The sequence below is a fragment of the Scyliorhinus canicula genome, chromosome 13, assembly GCF_902713615.1.
Source record: "Scyliorhinus canicula chromosome 13, sScyCan1.1, whole genome shotgun sequence".
NCBI classification, from domain to species: domain Eukaryota; kingdom Metazoa; phylum Chordata; class Chondrichthyes; order Carcharhiniformes; family Scyliorhinidae; genus Scyliorhinus; species Scyliorhinus canicula.
Window position 1 is genome coordinate 38,928 of NC_052158.1, and position 11,675 is coordinate 50,602.

Here is an 11,675-nt window from a genome sequence, read left to right on the forward strand (position 1 = left end):
GACCCGGGTTAACACTGCTGTCTCACAGTGCCAGGGACCCGGGTTAACACTGCTGTCTCTCCGTGCCAGGGACCCGGGTTAACACTGCTGTCCTCGCAGTGCCAGGGACCCGGGTTAACACTGCTGCCTCACAGTGCCAGGGACCCGGGTTAACACTGCTGTCTCACAGTGCCAGGGACCCGGGTTAACACTGCTGTCTCACAGTGCCAGGGACCAGGGTTAACACTGCTGCCTCACAGTGCCAGGGACCCAGGTTAGCACTGCTGCCTCACAGTGCCAGGGACCCGGGTTAGCACTGCTGCCTCCCAGTGAAGAGGGAACAAAGAACAAAGCAACGTACAGCATAGGAACAGGCCCTTCGGCCCTCCAATCCCATACTGACCATGCTGCTCGACGAAACTAAAATCTTCTATATTTCCTGGGTCCGTATCTCTCTATTCCCAATCTATTCATGTATTTGTCAAGATGCCCCTGAAATGTCACTATAGTCCCTGCTTCCACCACCTCCTCCGGCAGCGAGTTCCAGGCACCCACTACCCTCTGTGTCAAAAAACGTGCCTCGTACATCTCCTCTAAACCTTGCCCCTCGCACCTTAAACCTATGCCCCCTAGTAATTGACCCCACTACCCTGGGAAAAAGCCTCTGACTATCCACTCTGTCTATGCCTCTCATAATTTTATAGGTCTCTAACAGGTCGCCCCTCAACCTCCGTCGTTCCAGTGAGAACAAACCGAGTTTATTCAACCACTCATCATAGCTAATGCCCTCCATACCAGGCAACATCCTGGTAAATCTCTTCTCCACCCTCTCTAAAGCCTCCACATCCTTCTGGTAGTGTGGCGACCAGAATTGAACACGATACTCCAAGTGTGGCCTAACTAAGTTTCTGTACGGGATAGCACAATGGCTTCACAGCTCCAGGGTACCAGGTTTGATTCCCGGCTGGGTCACTGTCTGTGTGGAGTCTACACATCCTCCCCGTGTGTGCGTGGGTTTCCTCCGGGTGCTCCGGTTTCCTCCCACAGTCCAAAGATGTGCAGGTTAGGTGGATTGGCCGTGATAAATTGCCCTTAGTGTCCAAAATTGCCCTTAGTGTTGGGTGGAGTTACTGGGTTATGGGGATATGGTGGAGGTGTTGAACTTGGGTATGGTGCTCTTTCCAAGAGCCGGTGCAGACTCGATGGGCTGAATGGCCTCCTTCTGCACTGTAAATTCTATGATCTATGATCTATACAGCTGCAACATGACTTGCCAATTCTTATACTCAGTCCCCCAGCCAATAATGGCAAGCATGCCATCTGCCTTCTTGACTACCTTCTCCACCTGTGTTGCCCCTTTCAGTGACCTGTCGACCTGTACACCTAGATCTCTCTGACTTTCAATACTCTTTAGAGTTCTACCAATCACTGTATATTCCCTACCTGATTTCAACCTGCCAAAATGCATCACCTCACATTTGTCCAGATTAAACTCCATCTGCCATCTCTCCGCCCAAGTCTCCAAACGATCTAAATCCTGCTGTATCCTCTGACAGTCCTCATCGCGATCCGCAATTCCACCAACCTTTGTGTCATCTGCAAACTGACTAATCAGACCAGTTACATTTTCCTCCAAATCATTTATATGTACTATGAACAGCAAAGGTCCCAGCACTGATCCCTGCGGAACACCACTAGTCACAGCCCTCCAATTAGAAAAGCACCCTTCCATTGCTACTCTCTGCCTTCTATGACCTCGCCAGTTCTGTATCCACCTTGCCAGCTCACCCCTGATCCCATGTGACTTCACCTTTTGTACCAGTCTACCATGAGGGACCTTGTCAAAGGCCTTACTGAAGTCCATATAGACAACATTCACTGCCCTACCTGCATCAATCATCTTTGTGACCTCCTCAAAAAACTCTATCAAGTTAGTGAGACACAACCTCCCCTTGATAAAACCGTGCTGCTTCTCACTAATACGTCCATTTGCTCCCAAATGGGAGTAGATCCTGTCTCGAAGAATTCTCTCCAGTAATTTCCCTACCACCGACGTAAGGCTCACCGGCCTGTAGTTCCCTGGATTATCCTTGCTACCCTTCTTAAACAAAGGAACAACATTGGCTATTCTCCAGTCCTCCGGGACATCACCTGAAGACAGTGAGGATCCAAAGATTTCTGTCAAGGCCTCAGCAATTTCCTCTCTAGCCTCCTTCAGTATTCTGGGGTAGATCCCATCAGGCCCTGGGGACTTATCTAGCTTAATATTTTTCAAGACACCCAACACCTGGTCTTTTTGGATCTCAATGTGACCCAGGCTCTCTACACACCCTTCTCCAGACTCAACATCCCCCAATTCCGTCTCTTTGGTGAATACTGATACAAAGTATTCATTTAGTACCTCGTCCAGTGCTGACTCGATGGGCCGAGTGGTCTATTTGCACAGTTTAGTGATTGAATAATTCTGTGATGAGAGAGTGAGATAGGGAGATTGAGGAGAGTGAAGGAGTGAGACACAGTGACGGAGGGAAAATGTCAGTCAGTGTCTCCTCTTCCCCCCCCCCCCCCCCCCCCCCCAACCCCCCCGCTGACTCAGATCTGTCCACCCACACACACACAGACAGACCGGCCCCACATCCCATTTCCTCTGCTGGTGACACATGACCCTCCCTTTGACAAACCACTCGGCTTATTTGAAGAAGTGAGAGTTCGCTGGAAGATAAAGTATGGCTTTGTTAATCGCTGCTCTCGCACTGCACATCCTTCAAACTTTAACAGGTATGTTGTTCTGCGTGTTGTTTAGATTTCTAACAGCTGAGAAGACTGAGAAGGAGGGTCCCTATTTCACTGAATCCTGTGCAGGCTGGATCTCAGGGTAGTGAGGAGACCCACTCTGAGGGTTTGTCGATTGAGGAGGCTGTGGTCAGGACATTGCCAGGAATTTTCATCGTGATGCACAACGTCTGTCAGGTTCAGAGAGAGGGGACGGGAATCGCTGTGTCCATTAGCAATCGGTGATAGGGGATTTTCAGATAAGAGATGAAGGGGGTGGGACGTGAGGGAAACAGCGAGTGATAAGTATCTGAACCTCACTGAGCTGGAGTGAGGAGGATTTCAAAAGGAAACTGGAACGCGACATGGAGCAAATCAAGCTGTGGGGTGATGGGGATCGAGCAGGGCTGGACGGCACGATAGCACAGTGGTTAGCACTGTTGCTTCACAGCGCCAATGTCCCAGGGTCACTCAGTGTGCGGAGTCTGCACATCCTCCCCGTGTCTGCGTGGGTTTCCTCCGGGTGCTCTGGTTTCCTCCCACAAGCCCCGAAAGACGAGCTTGTTAGGTGAATTGGATATTCTGAATTCTCCCTCTGTGACCCCGAACAGGCTCCGGAATGTGGCGACTAGGGGCTTTACACAGGTACTTCACTGCAGTGTTAATATAAGCCTACTAGTGGTCACTAAGGGACAATTTAACACGGCCAATTCACCTAACCTGCACATCTTTGGACTGTGAGACGAAACTGGAGCACCCAGAGGAAACCCACGCAGACACGGGGAGAAAGTGGAAACTTCACACAGTTACCCGAGCTCGGAATTGAACTTTGGTCCCTGGCGCTGTGAGACAGCAGTGCTAACCACTGTGCCACCATGCCGCCCCAGGTCCCTGGCGCTGTGAGACAGCAGTGCTAACCACTGTGCCACCATGCCGCCCCGATCCCTGGCGCTGTGAGGCAACAGTGCTAACCACTGTGCCACCATGCCGGCCCGGGTCCCTGGCACTGTGGCAACAGTGCTAACCACTGTGCCACCATGCCGGCCCGGGTCCCTGGCACTGTGGCAACAGTGCTAACCACTGTGCCACCATGCCGCCCCAGGTCCCTGGCGCTGTGAGGCAACAGTGCTAACCACTGTGCCACCATGCCGGCCCGGGTCCCTGGCGCTGTGAGGCAACAGTGCTAACCACTGTGCCACCATCCCGCCCCGATCCCTGGCGCTGTGAGGCAACAGTGCTAACCATTGTGCCACCATGCCGGCCCGGGTCCCTGGCGCTGTGAGGCAACAGTGCTAACCATTGTGCCACCATGCCGCCCCAGGTCCCTGGCGCTGTGAGGCAACAGTGCTAATCATTGTGCCACCATCCCGCCCCGATCCCTGGCGCTGTGAGGCAACAGTGCTAACCATTGTGCCACCATGCCGGCCCGGGTCCCTGGCGCTGTGAGGCAACAGTGCTAATCATTGTGCCACCATCCCGCCCCGATCCCTGGCGCTGTGAGGCAACAGTGCTAATCATTGTGCCACCATCCCGCCCCGATCCCTGGCGCTGTGAGGCAACAGTGCTAACCACTGTGCCACCATGCCGGCCCGGGTCCCTGGCACTGTGGCAACAGTGCTAACCACTGTGCCACCATGCCGGCCCGGGTCCCTGGCGCTGTGAGGCAACAGTGCTAACCACTGTGCCACCATCCCGCCCCGATCCCTGGCGCTGTGAGACAGCAGTGCTAACCACTGTGCCACCATCCCGCCCTAGGTCCCTGACGCTGTGAGGCAACAGTGCTAACCACTGTGCCACCATGCCGGCCCGGGTCCCTGCCACTGTGGCAACAGTGCTAACCACTGTGCCACCATCCCGCCCTAGGTCCCTGACGCTGTGAGGCAACAGTGCTAATCACTGTGCCACCATCCCGCCCTAGGTCCCTGACGCTGTGAGGCAACAGTGCCAACCACTGTGCCACCAACCCACTGGTATCGACTTGAAATAACTTTGCCCAGTTCAGCCAATTCTTTCCCATCAGAGAGCTATCATTGGTTTGAACTATCACCAGTTGACAGTAAGAGGACGTATCATCGTTTTCCACTCAAACGTGGCCTCACATTACTGGAGTGAGAATTACTAGTCAGCTTCGCACCATTTCTACAAAGGAATGTGACTGACGGATTTCTTCTGCTCTCTTCCTCCTCTAACACAAGTAAGAAGTCAGTTTCCAACTTTCATTCCTGAAGTGAACTTTGGGTCGGTATCTCCAGCTCGCGTATTGTTGCCTCACACCATCCAGTCTGTCCCAGAATAACCTCTGTCTTTCCCGCTCGGTAATATCACCTCTACTTTCTGCTGTTTGAGGAACTCGATATTCCTGAGCTAGCTTTAGATTTACTGTGATGTCAGCCTGGTGCATCTCTGTGACCTTGGGCTTTGCCATAACTTGCTGTTCCTCTGCTGATGTCTGGGTCCAATGGGATAACTCTGAGTAAAGTGAGGACATTGGGCCGATCGGTGGCTAACATTGTAATGGCAACATCTACAATTTCTACTCTCAGACTGTGAGCTGGGATATTGTGGCCTGGATCTCACTGCAATCTAATGGACTTCCCCAGGAGAAGGGAATCTTGTTGGAAAAGAACTCTCTTGCAGTCTGAAATGATCTCTTTCTAAGCTTGTATAGCAATGGCCTTATCACAGGCTTCCGACAATGCCAGCTTATTGCCTTTGCTCATAACCTTGGGCTGTGTTGTTGCTCTTCAGCGCTTCTGTGAATCAGTCTCGACATTGGCACCAGATGTACAGTAATGAGAGAGTTTCTTCAATCCGAGAAAGTAATCCGTCACGGTCTCATTTGACAACTGCTTCCTTTCACAGAACGCAATTGCATTCTTAGCTGTGATCATTTGAAATAATCTGTATTTGTGGGCACGGCAATAAGCTATAGGTTTGGTCAGGCACTGTTTCCCAGGGTGGAGGGGTCAGTCACCAGGGGGCATAGATTAAAGGTCCGTGAGGTAAAGTTTAGAGGAGATGTGCGAGGCAGGGTTTTTACACAGAGGGTGGTGAGTGCCTGGAATGCGTTGCCAGGGGAGGCTGTGGAAGCAGATACATTAACGGCGTTCAAAAGGCATCTTGACAAACACATGGATAGGATGGGTAAAGAGGGATACGACACAAGGAAGGATGCACACGGTAGCACAGTGGTTAGCACAACTGCTTCACAGCTCCAGAGCCCCAGGTTTGATTCCCGGCTTGGGTCACTGTCTGTGTGGAGTCTGCATGTCCTCCCCCTGTGTGCGTGGGTTTCCTCCGGGTGCTCCGGTTTCCTCCCACAGTCCAAAGATGTGCAGGTTGGCCATGCTAAATTGTCCCTTAGTATTGGGTGGGGTTACTGAGTTATGGGGATAGGGTGGTGGTGTGGGCTTGGGTAGGGTGCTCTTTCCAAGAGCTGGTGCAGGCTCGATGGGCCGAATGGCCTCCTTCTGCACTGTAAATTCTATGATTCTATGAAATGCTGAGGTTTTGGCCATGAGGTTGGTATCATGACCAGTACAGACTTGGAGGGCCGAAGGGCCTGTTCCTGTGATGTATTGTTCTTTGTTGTTTACTTCAGTTAATTTGGTGGTTCTGTCCTTGAACAGGTCAATGACTTCTGTTTGGTTCAGGTACCTAGCACCTGAAAGCAAACAGGGTTTAGAGGAAAATTAAGCTGTTGCTCAGCAGCCAGGGGCTGAGGGCAGAAGGAGAGTTAATTTTAAGAAAAGGTCAGGAGAATCCAGACAGCAAAAGAGAGCTGCAGAAAAAACAGCCCTGTCAAAGGAAAAATAAAGTCCCAGAAGAAAACAGGGAGTGGGGACAAAAAGAAGGTCTCGGGAAGACAGTTATACGAAAGCAACAAAGAAAGAGAGGTTCAACAAGCTCCTGTTGGGTGAAGTCAAAGTAAAAAGTGGGGCAAGTGTTCTGACTAAAGAGACAACAGAAAGAGCCAGATTTAAAGTTTGGTGACACCTTCATTCAGCCAATGATGCAGCAGTGTCCTGTTGGCCTGAGAGATTGTGTGAAGCTTGAATTAACACAGCAATTGAAGGCAGAGGAATACTGAACGGAGAGTTGGAAATGCTGGATGTGTATCCTTGGTGAAGGTATCCGAGAGAAAGCAGTATTTGGGGAGAGATTACAAGTGTGTTCTTCGAGAGTGGAGTTTGGAAACTCTGTAGGATCCAGAGTGTCAGTGAGACCAGTTTGCTGACATTGTGTCAAGTATCCGTGCGAAGTTGATGGGAAATCCATAGAAGATGTTATTGGGTGGAACCTCCCACCTGGTTTCAGAGTGTGGTGTATCTGACCACAGTTGGCCTATTGGTTAACATGGACTGTGTGCCTACTGAGAGTATTAATAAGGTCTATTTTGTATCTGGTGTTATGCTTATAAATCAGTTTATATCTGAAAAGTTATAGTTGGGGAAAAGGAATCATGTATTCCTGTGGAATCCTGACAGTGCAGAAGGAGACCATTCAGCCCATCAAGTCTGCACCAACTCTCTGAAAGAGCACTTCACCCAAGCCCAATCTCCACCCTACCCCCGTAACACCACCTATCCTGCACATCTTCGGACTGTGGGAGGAAACCGGAGCACCTGGAGGAAACCCACACAGACACGGGGAGAACGTGTAGACTCCGCACAGGCAGTGACCCAGCGGGGAATCGAACCTGGGATCCTGCAGCTGTGAGGCAGCAGTGCTAACCACTGTGCCGCCCGGGTCCCTGGTGCTGTTAGGCAGCAGTGCTAACCACTGTGACACTGTGCCGCCCCGGGTCCCTGGTGCTGTGAGAACAACAAAGAACAAAGAAAAAAGAAAATTAGAGCACAGGAACAGGCCCTTCGGCCCTCCCGGCCTCCGCCGATCCAGATCCTTTATCTAAACCTGTCGCCTATTTTCCAAAGATTTACTTCCCTCTGTTCCTGCCCGTTCATATATCTGTCTCGATGCATCTTAAATGATGCTATCGTGCCCGCCTCTACCACCTCCGCTGGCAAAGCATTTCAAGCACCCACCACCCTCTGCGTAGAAAACTTTCCACGCACATCTCCCTTAAACTTTCCCCCTCTCACCTTGAAATCGTGACCCCTTGTAACTGACACCCCCACTCTTGGAAAAAGCTTGTTGCTATCCACCCTGTCCATACCTCTCATAATTTTGTAGACCTCAATCAAGTCCCCCCCTCAACCTCCGTCTTTCCAACGAAAACAATCCTAATCTACTCAACCTTTCTTCATAGCTAGCACCCTCCATACCAGGCAACATCCTGGTGAACCTCCTCTGCACCCTCTCCAAAGCATCCACATCCTTCTGGTAATGTGGCGACCAGAACTGCACGCAGTATTCCAAATGTGGCCGAACCAAAGTCCTATACAACTGTAACATGACCTGCCAACTCTTGTACTCAATACCCCGTCCGATGAAGGCAAGCATGCTGCATGCCTTCTTGACCACTCTATCGACCTGCGTTGCCACCTTCAGGGTACAATGGACCTGAACTCCCAGATCTCTTAGTACATCAATTTTCCCCAAGATACTTCCATTGACCGTTTCGTCCGCTCTTGAATTTGATCTTCCAAAATGCATCACCTCGCATTTGCCTGGATTGAACTCCATCTGCCATTTCACTGCCCAACTCTCCAATCTATCTCTATTTTGCTGTATTCTCTGACAGTCCTCCTCGCTATCTGCAACTCCACCAATCTTAGTATCATCTGCAAACTTGCTAATCAGCCCACCTATACCTTCGTCCAGATCATTTATGTATATCACTAACAACAGTGGTCCGAGCACGGATCCCTGAGGAACACCACTAGTCACCTTTCTCCATTTTGAGACACTCCTTTCCACCACTATTCTCTGTCTCCTGTTACCCAGCCAGTTCTTTATCCATCTAGCTAGTGCACCCTGAACCCCATACAACTTCACTTTTTCCATCAACCTGCCATACTGCTAACCACTGTGCTGCCACTATCACAAGAGATAAGGGAGAGAGGGGCAACATTGGCAGCTAATACAATATACAAGGTGGTATATTGGTGTGATGTTAATGCCTGGCACAATTGAAATGTGGAGCTTGTTCCAGGAACAGCTACTGCGTGTCCTTGATAAGTATATACCTGTCAGGCAGGGAGGAAGTGGTCGAGCGAGGGAACCGTGGTTTACTAAAGTAGTTGAATCATCTGTCAAGGGAAAGAAGGAGGCTTATGTAAAGATGAGACGTGATGGTTCAGTTAGGGCACTTGAGTGTTATAGGTTAGCTAGGAAGGACCTAAAGAGAGAGCTAAGAAGAGCCAGGAGGAGTCCTTGGCAGGTAGGATCCAGGATAACCCTAAAGCTTTCTATAGGTCTGTCAGGAATAAAAGAATGACCAGGGTGAAAGTAGGGCCAGTCAAGGACAGTATTGACAAGTTGTGCTTAGAGTTCGAGGAGAGGCTGGTTTAGCACACTGGGCTAAATCGCTGGCTTTTAAAGCAGACGAAGGCAGGCCAGCAGCACGGTTCGATTCCCGTACCAGCCTCCCCGAACAGGCGCCGGGATGTAGCGACTAGGGGCTTTTCACAGTAACTTCATTGAAGCCTACTTGTGACAATAAGCGATTTTCATTTCATTTCATTTCAAATGAATATTTTTTGTCAGTATTCACACAGGAAAAAGACAATGTTGTCGAGGAGAATACTGACATACAGGCTACAAGACTAGACAGGATTGAGGTTCATAAGGAGGAGGTGTTAGCAATTCTGGAAAGTGTGAAAACAGATAAGTCCCCTGGGCCAGATGGGAGTTATCCTAGGATTCTCTGGGAAGCTAGGGAGGAGATTGCAGAGCCTTTGGCTTTGATCTTTATGTCATCATTGTCTACAGGAATAGTGCCAGAAGACTGGACGATAGCAAATGTTATCCCCTTGTTCAAGAAGGGGAGTTGAGACAACCCCGGTAACTATAGACCAGTGAGCCTTACTTCTGTTGTGGGCAAAGTTTTGGAAAGGTTAAGATTGAGTTCTTTGAGAAGGTGATCAAACAGGTAGACGGGGGTAAAGCAGGTGATGTGGTGTATATGGATTTCAGTAAAGCATTTGATAAGGTTCCCCACGGTAGGCTATTGCAGAAAATACAGAGGCATGGGATTCAGGGTGATTTAGCGGTTTGGATCAGTAATTGGCTCGCTGTAAGAAGACAGAGGGTAGTGGTTGATGGGAAATGTTCAGCCTGGAGTTCAGTTACTAGTGGTGTACCACAAGGATCTGTTTTGGGGCCACTGCTGTTTGTTATTTTTATAAATGACCTGGAGGAGGGCGTAGAAGGATGGATGAGTAAATTTGCAGATGACACTAAAGTCGGTGGAGTTGTGGACAGTGCGGAAGGATGTTGCAGGTTACAGAGATTCTTGGTAGTGTGGGTGAACAGAGAGATCTCGGTGTCCATGTACATAGATCCCTGAAAGTTGCCACCCAGGTTGAGAGGGTTGTTCAGAAGGCGTACGGTGTGTTAGCTTTTATTGGTAGAGGGATTGAGTTTCGGAGCCATGAGGTCATGTTGCAGTTGTACAAAACTCTGGTGCGGCCGCATTTGGAGTATTGCGTACAGTTCTGGTTGCCGCATTATAGGAAGGATGTGGAAGCTTTGGAAAGGGTGCAGAGGAGATTTACCAGAATGTTGCCTGGTATGGAGGGAAGATCATATGAGGAAAGGCTGAGGGACTTGAGGCTTTTTCTTGTTACGAGGTTAAGAGGTGACTTGATTGAGGCATACAAGATGATCAGAGGATTAGATAGGGTGGACAGTGAGAGCCTTTTTCCTCGGTTGGTGATGTCTAGCATGAGGGGGCATAGCTTTAAATTGAAGGGAGATAGACTTAGGACAGATGTCAGAGGTAGGATCTTTACTCAGAGAGTAGTAAGGGTGTGGAATGCCCTGCCTGCAACAGTAGTGGACTCACCAACACTAAGGGCATTTAAATGGTCATTGGATAGACATATGGACGATAAGGGAATAGTGTAGAGGGGCTTTAGAGTGGTTTCACAGGTCGGCACAACATCGAGGGCCGAAGGGCCTGTACTGCGCTGTAATGTTCTATTGTCTCTGGATTTGAGATCCAGACCTTTGGGGGGCGAGGTTCAAATCCCACCATGACCGCTCGTGCAATTTAAATTCAATTCATAAAATTCTGGAATCTGAAGTTGGACTTGGCAGCGGTGAACATTGAACTGTCATTGATTATCGTTTCAGCAAGAGTATCTGCTTCACTAATGTCCTTTAGTGAAGGTAATCTGCTGCCCTTACCCAGTCTGGCCTATATGTGACTCCAGACCCACAGCGATGTGGCTGAATCTTAACTGCCCTCAGGGATGGGCAGTAAATACTGACCCAGCCAGCGACACTCACATCCCGTGGGCGAATAACTGCCCTCAGGGATGGGCAGTAAATACTGACCCAGCCAGCGACACTCACATCCCGTGGGCGAATAACTGCCCTCAGGGATGGGCAGTAAATACTGACCCAGCCAGCGACACCCACATCCCGTGGGCGAATAACTGCCCTCAGGGATGGGCAGTAAATACTGACCCAGCCAGCGACACCCACATCCCGTGGGCGAATAAATGGCTGTGCGAGTGAGTGTGAATTCCCAGGCCGGCGGACGATGCACCTTGTGCTGCTCCTGCTTCCTGCAGTGGGCAGGACTGAGAATTCCCTCCCAGTCTTTCCGTCCTTCAGGAACAGAGTGATATCTGAGTGACATTCGTTCCACAAGGTCCTGAAGATCACCCCCCCCCCCCCCCCCCCCCCCCCCCAGCAGTCACCGGAAGTGGGATCAGAATGATTGGCTGAGCTTTGTGGAGCGAAAAGGGACAACGAAAGAAAAATGAAAATGGCTTATTGTCAGAAGTAGACTT

General features: G+C 50.2%; 1 protein-coding gene across 2 annotated transcripts in view; it reads left to right on the forward strand.

Annotated features, from left to right (window-relative positions):
* The first annotated feature begins 2,686 nt into the window (after positions 1-2,686).
* Positions 2,687-11,675, forward strand: part of LOC119976574 (HEPACAM family member 2-like) — a 50,259-nt gene continuing 41,270 nt past the window's right edge. For both annotated transcript variants that reach the window (XM_038817171.1, XM_038817170.1), the window contains exon 1: positions 2,687-2,757. In XM_038817171.1, the coding sequence (XP_038673099.1) occupies positions 2,706-2,757 (52 nt within the window). In that variant the 5' untranslated portion in view covers positions 2,687-2,705. The remainder of the gene's footprint in view (positions 2,758-11,675) is intronic.